The 14,954-nt window shown below is 37.4% G+C and overlaps 9 protein-coding genes across 9 annotated transcripts; 4 read left to right on the top strand and 5 right to left on the bottom strand. All coding sequences in view use genetic code 12, as the record gives it.

Moving 5' to 3' along the window:
* Positions 1 to 71: 71 nt before the first annotated feature.
* DEHA2D13992g (DEHA2D13992p) lies at positions 72 to 1,136 on the bottom strand (the record flags this gene model as incomplete). The annotated part of the gene is made up of 1 exon (XM_459086.1): positions 72 to 1,136. One exon carries the CDS (start codon positions 1,134 to 1,136, stop codon positions 72 to 74), a length of 1,065 nt encoding a protein of 354 aa, XP_459086.2.
* A 311-nt stretch (positions 1,137 to 1,447) lies between these two features.
* DEHA2D13970g (DEHA2D13970p) lies at positions 1,448 to 2,086 on the bottom strand (the record flags this gene model as incomplete). Its single annotated transcript, XM_459085.2, has 1 exon — positions 1,448 to 2,086. One exon carries the CDS (start codon positions 2,084 to 2,086, stop codon positions 1,448 to 1,450), a length of 639 nt encoding a protein of 212 aa, XP_459085.2.
* A 422-nt stretch (positions 2,087 to 2,508) lies between these two features.
* On the bottom strand, positions 2,509 to 2,826 carry DEHA2D13948g (mitochondrial 37S ribosomal protein MRP2; the record flags this gene model as incomplete). Its single annotated transcript, XM_459084.1, has 1 exon — positions 2,509 to 2,826. One exon carries the CDS (start codon positions 2,824 to 2,826, stop codon positions 2,509 to 2,511), a length of 318 nt encoding a protein of 105 aa, XP_459084.2.
* Positions 2,827 to 3,045: 219 nt separating this feature from the next.
* Positions 3,046 to 3,759, top strand: DEHA2D13926g (DEHA2D13926p; the record flags this gene model as incomplete). The annotated part of the gene is made up of 1 exon (XM_459083.1): positions 3,046 to 3,759. The coding sequence occupies one exon, from the start codon at positions 3,046 to 3,048 to the stop codon at positions 3,757 to 3,759; it is 714 nt and encodes a 237-aa protein (XP_459083.1).
* Positions 3,760 to 4,094: 335 nt separating this feature from the next.
* On the top strand, positions 4,095 to 4,679 carry DEHA2D13904g (DEHA2D13904p; the record flags this gene model as incomplete). The annotated part of the gene is made up of 1 exon (XM_459082.1): positions 4,095 to 4,679. One exon carries the CDS (start codon positions 4,095 to 4,097, stop codon positions 4,677 to 4,679), a length of 585 nt encoding a protein of 194 aa, XP_459082.1.
* Positions 4,680 to 4,968: 289 nt separating this feature from the next.
* DEHA2D13882g (DEHA2D13882p) lies at positions 4,969 to 8,412 on the top strand (the record flags this gene model as incomplete). Its single annotated transcript, XM_459081.1, has 1 exon — positions 4,969 to 8,412. One exon carries the CDS (start codon positions 4,969 to 4,971, stop codon positions 8,410 to 8,412), a length of 3,444 nt encoding a protein of 1,147 aa, XP_459081.2.
* Positions 8,413 to 8,500: 88 nt separating this feature from the next.
* Positions 8,501 to 11,536, top strand: DEHA2D13860g (DEHA2D13860p; the record flags this gene model as incomplete). The annotated part of the gene is made up of 1 exon (XM_459080.1): positions 8,501 to 11,536. One exon carries the CDS (start codon positions 8,501 to 8,503, stop codon positions 11,534 to 11,536), a length of 3,036 nt encoding a protein of 1,011 aa, XP_459080.2.
* A 204-nt stretch (positions 11,537 to 11,740) lies between these two features.
* On the bottom strand, positions 11,741 to 13,195 carry DEHA2D13838g (DEHA2D13838p; the record flags this gene model as incomplete). Its single annotated transcript, XM_459079.2, has 1 exon — positions 11,741 to 13,195. One exon carries the CDS (start codon positions 13,193 to 13,195, stop codon positions 11,741 to 11,743), a length of 1,455 nt encoding a protein of 484 aa, XP_459079.2.
* Positions 13,196 to 13,375: 180 nt separating this feature from the next.
* On the bottom strand, positions 13,376 to 14,656 carry DEHA2D13816g (DEHA2D13816p; the record flags this gene model as incomplete). Its single annotated transcript, XM_459078.1, has 1 exon — positions 13,376 to 14,656. The coding sequence occupies one exon, from the start codon at positions 14,654 to 14,656 to the stop codon at positions 13,376 to 13,378; it is 1,281 nt and encodes a 426-aa protein (XP_459078.2).
* Between the last annotated feature and the right edge of the window lie 298 nt (positions 14,657 to 14,954).

Genomic DNA, 14,954 nt, shown 5'->3' with positions numbered 1-14,954 from the left:
TTTTGAAGAATTTTCCCATCTGCATAAATAAATCGTTGGAGACTTCTAAGAACTACTTTACATGTATCAAATTACAAAGGTGACCTGGATCTGGTTCTTGCCGAACCTTCCCAGGACCTTTCTCTATATTCAGACCTTGGTTGGTATGAATCAGTACGTGAATATCTACCACGTTCTTCTCTATTCGAGTCTCCCGGCACATAACTACTTCTTTCACCATTATTTGGATAATATCCTCCCCTACGACCACGATAACCGCCTCTTCTTGGTTGGCCATCGTAACCATTTCTTGGAGGATAAACGCCGTATGGTTTTGGCCCAGACCCATTATAACCATAACCACCCAGTCCTCTTCTATTATAAACTGGGCCTCCGTATCCACCTCTGTAGCCACCACCACGTCCTCTGCCAAACTTTGGATGATGGTGTCTTTGGTTGTAGCGTGGCATGAAATCACCAGATAGTAATGCGTGGGTCGCTAATATATCGTCGCCTTTATTCTCATATCCAATTTTCCATTTACCGTTTCTTGGACCTTTGTCTTCTTCATAAATCCATTGGTTTATGGCCTTCACAGGGATGAAATCAACATATAACAGCTTTCGCTCCACGGAATATTCCTTTGGAAGAGCAGGCTCTGGCAAAGAGTCCTTATCTTCACCTTCTTCGTATTCTTGCAATTGCTTCTCATAATTCTCTTTTTCACGAACATCATGTTCATCTTTCAATCTTGCGTCCTCTTCTTCCGATGGGTATTTTGTTCCGTTCAACCTTTCTCTGATATACTTAGCTCCTTCTTCCTTGTCAACGAGCACTATACCGTGTGTTCTCGTTCTATTCAACCATGCTCTCTCAATGATATTATCACCACCAGCTGCTGCCAAATCCTTCAAGTAATTCTGAAAGTCAATTGCATTTATTGGCCGACGTAAATTACCAATAAACAATGCCCTCGTAACATTGAACGCAGGTTCGTCATTAACTACGTAGACAACCTCTTCCTGTGGCTCAAGCTCACCTGGGGTTTGCAAACCATGATGGTCTACGGGCTTTTGTTCAGGTTCCACATTTTCTCTTTCTGAGCCTTCGTTGAACTCCGGCCTTCTTTCGTAATTGATATCTTCAGTATCACTCATTACCTATAGGAGATGTAACGATACACAATTGCTTCTTGCAGATTGCTAAATCTCTTGTTATCATTTGAGGTATGAAATCGTGCATGATTCAAAAATTACAAATACATACAAGAAGGACAATAAATTCGTCTATAAATCATTAATAAAAGGCTAATATATACAAAAATGTGCTAGCAGAGGTTGCAGCTAGGACATACAACTAATACAAATGCAATTTTGAAGGGGGTTCCCAAAAAATAAATAATATAAGCTGCAAAATAATGGAGAATTGTACGAAGCGGTATTAGTAGTATTTGGTGTGACAAACACTTCTAACTGTTCCAAATGCTTCTGATTAACTCGAATAAACCGTTGCTTTCTGTTTCTAAGAGATATACCCCGTACATACCCACGAATGTACCGAAAGTTAATAATTTGCTTGCAAGACCATACCATATGCCGTAGACCCTCTTAGGTATATAGTCAATAATGCATGATTTGAAACCGGTGTGACAATGGAATAATAAAGCTATGGAAAATATTGAGTCGATCATAGGATGTTCAACTCCTCCGATGAATGGGGACATAGCTAAAGGTACTAAACTGATAGCAATAAAACGCTCATAAGTCCAGTGGTACCCACCTTCATAGAATGACGCTCCTGGTGGTTTATATGGCTCATTAACAGTACCAACAATAAAGCCTGGTGGCTGTTCTATCTTTTTAAATTTTGAAAAATCTGGCTTCAATGAGATGCATCTCACTATTGATGATGGCTTTATGACCGCACGAGATCTGACTATGGAAAGTGCTCCTGGAGCGGGACGAAAATGTTGAAGCATGTTTAACTGTATCGCACAATTAACTGGTGTTTCTGTAGTTTCTACAAGTAGGTGTTTAGTTTGGTCAGTGGAAGACGACAAAAAAATTCGTTTTGGTAAGAACGCGCGGGCTTCATAACCATAATACATTTTGACATTCTATCGATGCCAAATCTACCCATAATCGTGCTATATTCAGCTAGAAGATAGCATAAAGACACCATAAAATTGTGTTTCTAGTTATCACCAAACCCGAAAAAAAAAGATATCAAAAGATGATGATTGTTCCGAAAATTAGTTTATTTTGATCTATTTACAATATGAACACGAAGAAATGAACGTCCTTAGTGTTCCATTACCACGAGGCCTTTGAAACACCAGGAATTAACCCTGCTCTAGCTCTGTCTCTGAAAGCGGTCTAAAATTGTTAGTATATGATGTCTTGAGTCCAGAATGGGCCATCCAAACTGATTCGGTCAGTATATACAACAGAAGCTCTTCTCAGTACGTTAGTACCATCTAGGCACCAACCAGGCACCGCCCAGCACCACAAACGTACTACAAAGACACTTCTATGTCATATTAACCTCCTGATACAAACATACTCTGTTGAGCTTAAAGTCGGTGAGCACAGACTTTGCATGTCCCGATGCAACACACCTATTCTTGATCTGACTGTACGAAGTGTATTTAGGCATAGCTGTTAACTGTAACTGTGCCTCCAATCTAACCCTAGCCAGTAATTCGGTGTTTCTGGCGATATATCTTAATGCATTTCTGGTAACCTCATGCTCGGCATACTGTAATCTTTTGAATTGATCCTTGATCACTCTACCATTCACGTAACAGTGTTTAGGAAGTTCGAATTGAACTGGGAATCTGAATGGCATTGTCTATCCTTTACACAGCCTTTTCACAATTTTAAACGGACTAGTCTGTTTGTACTATACAATCGGTTCATTGGAGGACGATGAAAAGTGAAAAATTATTGGTCTTAAATTTACGCGTATCATAGTACACTACAAAACACCGGTAGCGTAATCGGTGATTGCAAAGTACATAAGGTGTCAAAATCATGACTAATTACCCTCCTATATAGACTGTAGATCATGTTTACTGGGTTAGTTGAACAAGTTGGTACGGTCCTTGAATACAAGGACCAAGATACCTCGGCAGCTGGAGGTAATGGTGTTTCCATGACTATTGGAGATTGCGCATCGATCTTGACTGATGTTCATTTAGGAGATTCGATTTGCACCAACGGGGTTTGCTTGACGGTGACTGAATTCAATAAGGAACAGACGCAATTCAAGGTCGGAATTGCTCCTGAAACTTTGAGAAGATCCAACCTTGGAGACTTGAAGGTGGACAGCAAAGTGAATTTGGAACGAGCCGTTACTAGTGATGTCCGGATGGGTGGACATGTTGTACAGGGACATGTAGATACGGTGGCCGAAATCACCAAGAGAGTGCCTGATGGCAATGCGATCACATTCACGTTCAGATTGAGAGATAAGGAGTATATGAGCTACATTGTGGAGAAGGGGTTCATTGCCATCGATGGAACGTCGTTGACGGTGACCGATGTCAACTACGATACGAGTGAATTTTCCATCATGATGGTCAGTTACACCCAGGCGAAGGTTATCATGCCCATGAAGCACGAAGGGGCCACTGTTAATATTGAGGTGGATTTGACTGGAAAGTTGATTGAAAAGCAGATCGAGATCAACTTGGCCAACCAGATCGAGAACGAAAATAGTGCTTTGAGCAAGTTAATTTCGTCTATCATTGATAGAAAGCTTTCCCAGCTTAGTAAGTAGTCGAATTGGCCCAATGAAACTAGTAATATACGCTATATGTGTCCGTAAAATGTACAAATCGTCCCGTAGATGTGGTCCAGGTAGTAAAATTTCGGTATGCACACACGACTACTCTTGCAACGATTACTCGGATGGCAAATAGCTTTGGTGTTTATACGGTGTAATATACGCTAATACCTTTAAGCTTATTTAAATATTAACTGTTCATACATTGGTACCAATTTAATAGTTAGGTATTAGACAATTCAATATCACTCGATAGTTTTGCACAAGAGAAATTACAATAAATTTTTTTTTTCCGTTTAGTTATTCAAGCATACTTCAATCTTTAAATCATGGATATTATTTTAGGTATCAGAGTACAAGACTCGACAATCATCGCCACATCGAAGGCAGCAACCAGAGGTATTTCAGTGTTGAAGGATACAGATGATAAGACCCGTAAATTGAACACCCACAACTTAGTTGCGTTCACAGGTGAGGCTGGTGACACCGTCCAGTTTGCAGAATACATCCAGGCTAACATTCAGTTACATACTATGCGTGAAAATGACGTTGAATTGAGTCCTAAGGCAACTGCATCGTTCGTTAGAAATCAATTGGCTACATCTATCAGATCGCGTAAACCATACCAGGTAAATGTGTTGATCGGTGGTTATGATGTGAATAACGATCAACCTAGTTTGAATTGGATAGACTACTTGGGTACGCAAGTGGAATTACCCTACGCAGCTCATGGATATGCTGCATTTTATTGTACATCCTTATTGGACAGACATTATAGAAAAGATATGAAATTTGACGAAGGATTGAAATTGTTGAAGGAATGCTTAAAGGAATTAGAAACCAGAATGCCAATTGATTTCAAGGGTTGTTATATTAAAGTAGTTGATAAAGAAGGTATCAAAGTGGTTGAGTAGACCAGAACCGTACTATCAAATAGGCTTATGTTGAAATTGCTTAACTTTTAAATTTCGTTATAGAGCATCATTTATATCCTCGGGTACTCAACCTTTTATTTCCCTGTATTCGTATATACACTAATTAGCGTTATGAATTGCTATGATTCACTTTGACTTCGGCTGTAGAAACTGTAGACACTTTTATCGATTTTGGTATTTTTGTGTCACTATGATAACGTTCTTGAAGAGATGATTAGAACCTTGCAAAAAATTTATACCTATCAATAAGCTTATACTACATACATAAATGTCTCTGGATATACGTGACAAGGGCAAACCACTTGATGGTCAATTGTCTGAATTAGTAACAAAGCATTTGGGAGTTTCAGATAAAGATTTTACTTTATCAAAGTTTGTTACTAGTTTATATGAACAATCGGCTACACGAAATAACGTTAACAGGAATTCTAGACTAGGAGGCTTTATTGATGTATTAAAGAGCAACGGAGCTGGAGACTTTCCACAGGAATTCGTAGATGAGATATTTCTGTTAATTGATGAATATTTATATCACGTACCCGTTAAAGAAGAACCAATTGATAATGTACCCAACAATAGACAAGGGACCGATTCAAAAGTATTCAAAAGTTTAAATATTCCTGACAAACCAGTACGATGGACTGAAGAAGATTTTGCGAATGAATACAAAGATATTTCAAAGGAAGAAGATACAAATACGAAAGTGGATGTTAAACTCGAAAGAAATCATAATGGAAATCACGAAAGACGCTATACAGTGAAGGACGAGCCAATAGAAGCGGGAAATGTATATAAGGGATATGTAAGCAACATAACTACCTACGGGGCATTTATAAGATTAAACGACCCAAAATCATTTCAGTCTGGATTATGCCATGTTTCCCAAATCTCGTTTGATGGGAGAACAAGAATTCAAAACCCTTCAGATGTTTTAAAATTGAACCAAGAAATTTTTGTTAAGGTTTTGCTGATTGAAAAACCAACCTCTCAAGTTGGTAGAAGACTTCCTAGAGAAAAAATCAGCTTATCGATGAGAGGTATAGACCAAGCTACGGGATTAGATAGGAGCGAAGAAATCAACCAAAATGCAAAAGAAGAAAGAGAAGGTAGAGTACGAAACACTGACGAACAAAGTAAACAATCAAATAGAGGTGTCAAGAGAAGGTTAACTTCGCCTGAACGCTGGGAAATAAGACAATTAATAGCATCAGGCGCAATGTCTGCCAAAGACTATCCTGAATTATTACAAGATGAAGATCCAAATGCTGCATTTAGAGATGATACGACTAATGATGATAATAATGATGATGATTTAGAAATTGATATAGAGTTGAATCATGATGAACCTGCATTTTTAAAGGGCCAGACACAAAGTTCAGTAGAATTGGCCCCAGTTAAAATTATTAAAAACCCTGAGGGCTCACTTAGTAGAGCTGCAATGAATGGTTCGAGGCTAGCAAAAGACATTAAAGAAGAACGTTTGAAAGAGCAGCGAGAGAAGGAAAAGCAAGCAAGGCAGGAGAAAGCTAAGAGTAAAGATTCACACGATCCTTTAAATAGAGCAAATAATGCTCAAAATACAGAAATTGCAACAACTAATGAAAAGACTCTGAATTTTATATCAGAATGGAAGAAATCACAAATGGATAAAAATATATCGTATGGAAAACGAACCAGCCTTTCAATAAAAGAACAAAGAGAATCATTACCTATATTCCCTATGAGAGCGGATTTAATAAAGGCTGTAAGAGAAAACCAATTCCTTGTAATTGTCGGTGAAACTGGATCGGGTAAAACTACTCAAATTGTACAATATTTGGCTGAAGAAAGCTTAGATAAAGTTGAAGGGGAGCAAAAGATTATTGGATGTACTCAACCTAGAAGAGTGGCCGCTGTTTCAGTTGCAAAAAGAGTCGCAGAAGAATATGGTTGCAAAGTAGGAGAAGATGTAGGATATACAATCAGATTCGAGGATAAAACGAGCAAGGATACAAGAATGAAATATATGACTGATGGGATGCTTCAAAGAGAAGCTTTAAACGATCCTCTCATGAGTAGATATTCTGTCATTATGTTAGATGAAGCTCATGAAAGAACTATTGCAACTGATGTTCTTTTCACATTATTGAAAAAAGCTGTGGCCAATAATCCAAATTTGAAAATTATTATTACTTCTGCAACACTTGATGCAAACAAGTTTTCAAACTATTTCAATAGCTGTCCAATTGTAAGGATTCCGGGAAGAACCTACCCAGTCGATATACTTTACACTAGAGAACCCGAAATGGACTATTTGTCGTCTGCTCTAGACTCAGTTATACAAATACATATATCTGAACCTGAGGGAGATATTTTGGTCTTTTTGACTGGGCAGGAGGAAATTGATACCAGTTGTGAGGCACTTTATGAAAGGATGAAGATTTTAGGAGATACAGTACCAGAACTAATTATTTTACCTGTTTATTCTGCGTTGCCATCTGAAATGCAAAGTAAGATATTTGAAGCAACTCCACCAGGTTCAAGAAAGGTTATTCTTGCTACAAATATTGCAGAAACATCGATCACCATTGATGGTATCTATTATGTTGTAGATCCTGGATTTGTTAAAATTAATGCATATGATTCCAAATTGGGTATGGACTCATTAACAATCTCTCCAATTTCCCAGGCACAAGCAAACCAGAGAAGTGGTAGAGCTGGGAGAACAGGGCCGGGGAAGTGCTATAGACTATACACTGAAAGTGCATTCAAGACTGAAATGTTGCCTAATACAGTTCCAGAAATTCAAAGACAGAATTTATCACATACAATTTTGATGTTGAAAGCAATGGGTATTAATGATCTATTGAATTTCGAGTTCATGGATCCTCCACCGACAAATACAATGATGAATGCTTTACAAGATTTATATACATTATCTGCGTTAGATGATGATGGCTACTTGACAAAATTGGGTAGAAAAATGGCTGAATTTCCTATGGAGCCTGCTTTGGCGAAGACTTTGATTATTTCAGTTGATTTTGGCTGTTCAGACGAAATATTGACTATCGTCGCAATGCTTTCAGTTCAGACAGTATTCTATAGACCTAAAGATAAACAGAAACAAGCAGACCAGAAGAAATATCGTTTCCACCATCAATATGGTGATCATTTAACTCTATTGAACGTTTATCGCTCTTGGAGCTTAAATGGTAACAATAAGCAATGGTGCGTCGAAAACTACATTCAAGATCGAAGTATGAAAAGAGCGCAAGAAGTCAGGAAGCAATTGGTACTAATTATGTCAAAATATCGACACCCTATAATTTCATGTGGTCCTAATATTGACAGGGTCAGAAAGGCACTATGTGCCGGCTTCTTCAAGCATTCTTCAAAGAGGGACCCACAAGAAGGATATAAAACTTTAGTTGAGCAAACTCCTGTTCATTTACACCCATCTTCTGCGTTATTCGGTAAAAGTCCAGATTACGTGATATATCATACTCTATTATTGACTTCGAAGGAGTACATGCACTGTGTAACTGTAATTGATGCGAAATGGTTGTTAGAACTTGCCCCAGGCTTTTTCAAGAAAACCGACGCAGCAAAACTTTCTGAAAAGAGGAAAAATGATAAGATTGTGCCGCTATTTGACAAATTTTCTAAAGACAAAGACTCTTGGAGATTGAGTAGTCAGGCTTCTATAAAAAAGAGAGCTTTAGGTAATAACTAATTTTTGTAATTTCATACATATTTATTGTTTATAATACAGTATATCCTGACGTGCATTGTTTTTTAATTCACATGGAGATCAGTATCAAATGAAAATTCACTTAAAAAAAAAGATAAGTGATAGTTTTCGCATTAAGAAAAAGTACCTGAATTTATATTTGGATCATTTACACATCTTAGAATTTAGTATTGTATGCTTACATCTTATTCTTTTTGATAGCTTATTCCTTGTGATGATGAGAAATGATATTACGGATCCTATAAATGAAAAAGCTAATCCAAATAGCTTATCGTCTAAATTTGCATTTCCGTGGGCTAAATCGGTTAACAGAACTTGCATGTCGGGACCAATACCAGAAGCGTCTAATAATGGCACAAATATCTTGGACTGTTGTCAGCTAGAAACTGATGGACAAGGTAGCTTTGTGGATAATAAAGGTAGAAAGATAGTTCTTAAGGGTATCAACGTGGATGGTGCACTGAAATTTCCATGTACCCCAAACTTACCAAGTTATGCCGGTAATGGAAGCGAGCCTGACAATATATTCTTTGAAGGGGAACAGGTACTGTTTGTTGGAAGACCATTTCCTCTTGAGGAGGCCGAGGTGCACTTTGAAAGAATAAAATCGTGGGGATATAATACAATTAGATATTTAATAACCTGGGAAGCATTGGAACATTTCGGGCCATGCAAATATGATGATGATTTTATTGCATATACCATTGATATGCTTCGTATCATTAATAGGGTTGGGGGGCTTTACGTATTCGTTGAGACACATCAAGATGTCTGGTCAAGATTTAGTGGTGGAAGTGGTGCTCCTATGTGGACTTTACATGCGGCAGGTCTTCAACCACGTAGATTTGCAGTTACAGAGGCAGCAATTCTTCATAATGAAGAGAGATTCCATAGACAAAGAAACCCAGATAATTATGATAGAATGGTTTGGACAACGAATTACAAAAGATTGGCGACATTGGTGATGTTTACGGTATTTTTTTCTGGGGAAATGTTTTTCCCTAATTGTAAGATAAACGGTGAAAATATTCAGCTGTACTTACAAAGACATTATTTTAATTCTATTAAATACTTTTGGAAAGCCGTTACTCTGGCATTGCCAGAAATGCTTGAAAATGGAAGTTTGGTAGGATTTGAGCTGATGAATGAACCAAGCTGTGGTTTATTGGGTTATCAAAATATTGAGGAATTCCCTTGTAACCAGCAACTTCGTGTTGGAACTACGCCAACTGTTTTTCAAGCCATGAAGTTAGGGATGGGTCTTTCTTGTAAGATAGATGTTTATAAAATTGCTATTACGGGTCCCCAAAAGAATGATTTCAAAATAGTAGATCCAATGGGAGAGCGGGCTTGGTTAATGCCTGAAGAATCAAAATTTTATGACGACAAGTACCATTGGAAAAGGGATCCTAATTGGAAAATAGGAGAGTGTCTATTTGCTCAACACGGCATATGGCAATGGGATGAGGATATTGATTTCACCGAGTTAAAGAATTATTCAGAACATGAGAGGTTGAATATTAGTGACAATAAGTGTAAAGTGATAATTCCTGATTATTTCAGCAAACCAAACAAAAATCATAATTTCAGTGATAAGAGCATGCGGGACATCAGTCTAGAATATTTTTGTAATAATAATTTTGTTGACTTTTATATCTCATTTAAAGCTACTATTCGTTCTGTTACACCAGATTGTTTCCTACTTATTGAGCCACCTGTTCTAGAAATTCCTCCAAAGTTAAAAGGTGACCATCGTCATATTATTGATTCAAAAACAGTTTATGCCCCGCATTACTACGACGGTATGTCTCTCTTATTTAAGACTTGGAACGATAAATACAATGTCGATACGCTTGGAATTATGCGTGGTCGTTATTACAATCCAGTGATGGGGCTTGTTATTGGAGAAAGGTCAATTAGAAATTGCATCAAGAAACAATTTTTAGAAATGAAAAGAGAATGTGAAGAACATTTAGGTTCTATACCAATATTAATGTCAGAAACTGGCATGCCGTTTGACATGGATGAGAAACAAGCTTATTGCGGTGGAAAATATCATTCACAAACTTCTGCGTTAGATGCCATCTCCAACGCTCTAGAAGGCCTGAACATGTCACATACTTATTGGTGTTACACAAGTATTAATTGTCATAAGTGGGGAGATCGCTGGAATAATGAGGATTTTTCGTTCTGGTCGCCTGAAGATAGAATCGATTGCTTGAAGCATGATACTAATCTCAGCAATGATTCTGCCCCAAATTCAAAGTCAAATACACCTAATTCGACTAGAAGATCACTGGTTACAGGTAACAATATGTTTTCCTTGAGATTATCTTCTCGAAGACTCAGCGAATCTATGTTGAAATCAAAAATTCGTCGTCAAAGTTTAAAACTTGGTGATACCATTAGTAATAGCTTTACCAAACTTGATCTCAATGGGCAGAACAACAACATCAATAACAATAATAATGGTAATGAAAATATAAAGAGTAATGAAAATAATAATGCTGGAGAAAACGGAGATAGCTCTACAGAATCTGATACCTTCAATAAGGATGATGCTCCAAAGTTTAATAGTAAGTTTTCGTTTGATAACAAAGAGACAGGGACATCAGATATCCAATCTAATCAATCATCTACCCTAATCAGTTCTAGTACTTATAATGTTAAATATAGACATTACAGTAACTGCTACTCCTCACCGGACGGTGTTAGAGCTGTTAGTGCAGTCATTAGACCGTATGCTATTGCTTCAGTAGGTACTATCTTGAACAATGAGTTTCATATGAAAGCTGGTAAATTCATTCTAACCGTTAAAATCAGTAAACAAGATAAACAGAAAAAAAATATCCCTACTGTTATTTTTGTTCCAAAATGGCACTATCCATATCTAAATTACGGCGATATAGAATTAACTTCAGGATATGTGAAGTACAATTCGCACTTGCAATATTTAGAATGGTTCCATGAAGACTTGACTTCCGAAAGCACTACAAAAAATGCACGCAACACTGAAGAAACTATAGTCATTAAGAATTACAGCGGTAGATTGGAAGTCCCTCCACCAAGCGGAAATTTAGGTCAGACTGGTTGCCCGGTCACATAAAAGTTGCATCTGATCTTTCAATTCAACTTTCATTAGATTACAAATTCACGAATTCATTTATATATTAACTAAAGTGTACACATCATATATTCTAACAAGTTTGCATGCTTCATTTTATCATCGATCGGTCAGTGAAATGATCAACAAGACATAAAATTCATAAATATTTGTAAATCTTCATACTAGAATTATATTGATCATCTCTCAAAATTCTAAAGGATCACTCTCTCTTTCCCTTTTATTATTCGCAACTTTCAATTCGTCTTTCAATAAGTCATTAACAAATTTTGCAAAATAGTCGACATAAGGTTTCATACTTGTTTTCTCGAAATCTAAGACTCTCCTATCATCAGATTCAGTTTCCGAATCACCTTGTTGGCTTGAATCTCCCTTAATTCTTTTAGTCTCCCAAATTTCTAATTCTGTTTGTAACAAGCTCAAGTTTGGTGCATTCATTGGATTAAAGCCATATGAATCATCGTCTTTATCGTCAGATAAATTTTTTAAAGGATTGAAAGGGACACAAACATTTCCAGTTCCAGGATGGATACAGAAAGGCGACTTTAACAAATGGATTAACTGTTTCGAAACCTCAATATCTAATCTTGGATACATATAATATACTATAATATCCTTTTTAGCTTCATTTAATTGATTTACTTGGTTTTGATGCTTTAAAGTTTTTTTAGCGATGGTATTAATATCTTCCCATTTCGATTTTGACGTAGATAGAGTACGCTGTTCTTTCCATTTTTGGCGTAATTCTTCTTGTAAAGAAATATCAGGCATAAAAGCTAGTAATTCTTCGACTTTCTCCCATGCCTTGGAATCACTCAGTGAATCTGCACTAGTGAACCATGGGTCCTGTTCTTCTAGTATTATATTGACGAACTCTTGCTTTAAAATATTAAATGATCTCTCGACATGTGGATGAAAAGGTCTTTTCAAGTTTAACAGCTTCTTCCCTATTTTGGATTGCTTACTGCCTAAAACATCCAAGTATTCAACAATTGATTTACGAGTAATTTCGTCCAATGTACGTGCATTGTTATCACTGACCCAGCAATGGGCACCTCTTCTACCAGAGAAAACCCAAATTAGGTGCTTGAAGCCAAAATCTTCTCTCAATGCTTGGTCAATAATCTTTGATGCTACTTGTATGAATTTCCAACACTTTTTGCAAATATCGGTTCCCGAACAACATGTTCTGATATCATCGTAATCCGTTAAATCAATATCAAATACCAACTCTTTATTTAAAGGCTTTAACGCCAGCTTTGGCAAATTCTTACGCTCTCTTGGATTAACAGAATATACAGCTCCAACTTCGAAACGAGTAGGGTTGGCCTTGACAACAGATTTTTTGAATTCGTCAAGTGTCATGTAGGAGTTGTACCGTTGATATGCTCCAGATCTGAATTCGTATGCAAATTCTCTCATAGTGAAGTCTTTGGTCGGCTTAGGCGAATGATTTAACCATTGGAAAACGTACCTGAAGGGTAATAATCTTTCATAGTAAAATGCCATATCTGATGATGATGGCTTCTTAGATCGGTTGTGTGTGACTTCTGTACCCTCATTTGTAGCTATTTCTTCCTCACTCGAAAATGTCCTCAAAACAGGGTCTGAACCCACCGGCATTACGTCCTCTACTGGCATCTTACCCTTCTCTATAACAACAATTATCTGTAGTATTTACGTCTAGAGTATATGATTTAAACATTTTAAGCGCGTAAAATTTACGCGTGAGATATATCTGTCACGTGCTTATGATTTATTCAGTTTATTCAATATTACTATACAAATACACTATATAAAATGACCATGTACTTCACTAACTTACTGTTGGGTTACAAAGACCAAGGCGGCACCTTCATCACCAGCAGTTATTAATTTATTACCGTTTTCTAAAACAGCGAAATCTAAAACACCCATATTATGACCGACACCAACAAATATTTCCTCAGCCGTTCTAGCATCCCACTTATATATTTTCCCATTCATCGAAGAACCAATTAAGTACGGGGTTCCCTCAACGAATTCCAATTTGGTTATGGTATCGTCTATTTTGACAGATTTACGTAATCTCCATTGTAAGGTATCGAACAATAATAAATCACCCGAGACTAAACCAACAGCCAACAAATTGATCAGGGGTGCGGAACACCAGGATAATGCTTCAATAGACAACTCAGCTTCATCTTCAGCGTTTTCGAGGGTTCTGATAGTATGAACAATCTTACCTGAGTCGTTATTTATTATAGCCAATTGGCCATCACGTCCACCAAGGGCAATAACATTCTTGTTGGCTTTGAGAGAGACCCAAGGGCTTTCAACACCTTTGAAGTCGTCATATGGTTGCAATTTGTAGTTCACAGCACCAGTGAAACAATTCCAGTTCACCACGGTACCGTCTTCAGAAACAGAGACCAAAGTTAATTCGTCTTCTCCCTTGTCGGTGTTGACAAATATACCACTGTTACATTCCAACGAGTGCGAGAAACCTGACATTAATTGCACAAGCGAGTTACTGGATTCATCAATCTGGTAACACCACACAGATCCATCGTTAGCTCCGAATGCAAAATAAGGTAAACTTGGATGGACGGTAATCCACAAGACTTCCTCGACTTCTTCCAAATCAGCAAACTTGGTCCATTTTTGGCCACTTTTGGTTGACTTGTGTACTTGAATAAAACCATTCATATCACCAGTGACAACGTATTTCCCATCGTGGGTAAAACCCCCACTGATGACCGATTCCTTGTGACCTTGCAATTCACCAACAAAGCGTGGTGGTTGTGTGTGTGTCGTCCACATAAATGCTGTATTGTCTCCGCCTCCGGTGACAACCATTGGCAAGGTGGGATGCTTGAAAATGGTGAAAATCGAGTCCTTGTGTTGGTCAAAATATGCCCACGAATTGTTTGACATATCTATTTCCAATGTTTCAGTATCGTCGTCTCCGTCAACATCCATATCAGCATCTTCGTCTTCATCTGATGCCGGTACGTTTACATCATCTTCCGGAACTTCTTCTTCAACCTCGTTCATGTTTAAATATTCTTCATCTTCTTCAACCTGATGTTGGTCTGTTTGTTCTGCGTATTCATCCGTCATTATTGCTAATTCTTCTAAATGGAAATTTCTAAAACTAATGTGTGCAAGAAGTGAAATTACCCAATTGTCTTAACCAATTTCTTATAAGTAATAGAGGTAACGGCAAAAGAATAGTATTAATAATCCTTAGTGCATACCGATGAGTTCTGAAAAATTTCAGAATATAATATTATATACACACCATATCAGAAACTTCTGCCACAACACCTTTTTCATGTTCATGAGAACAGGCTGAACATAAAGCTGTAAGGTTTTTAAAGGTTTCAATCGATTGGGACCTATATAATCTAATAAAGCT

The sequence above is a fragment of the Debaryomyces hansenii genome (assembly GCF_000006445.2).
Source record: "Debaryomyces hansenii CBS767 chromosome A complete sequence".
In the NCBI taxonomy this organism is placed as follows: domain Eukaryota; kingdom Fungi; phylum Ascomycota; class Pichiomycetes; order Serinales; family Debaryomycetaceae; genus Debaryomyces; species Debaryomyces hansenii.
This window is presented reverse-complemented; position numbering and strand designations above follow the sequence as displayed.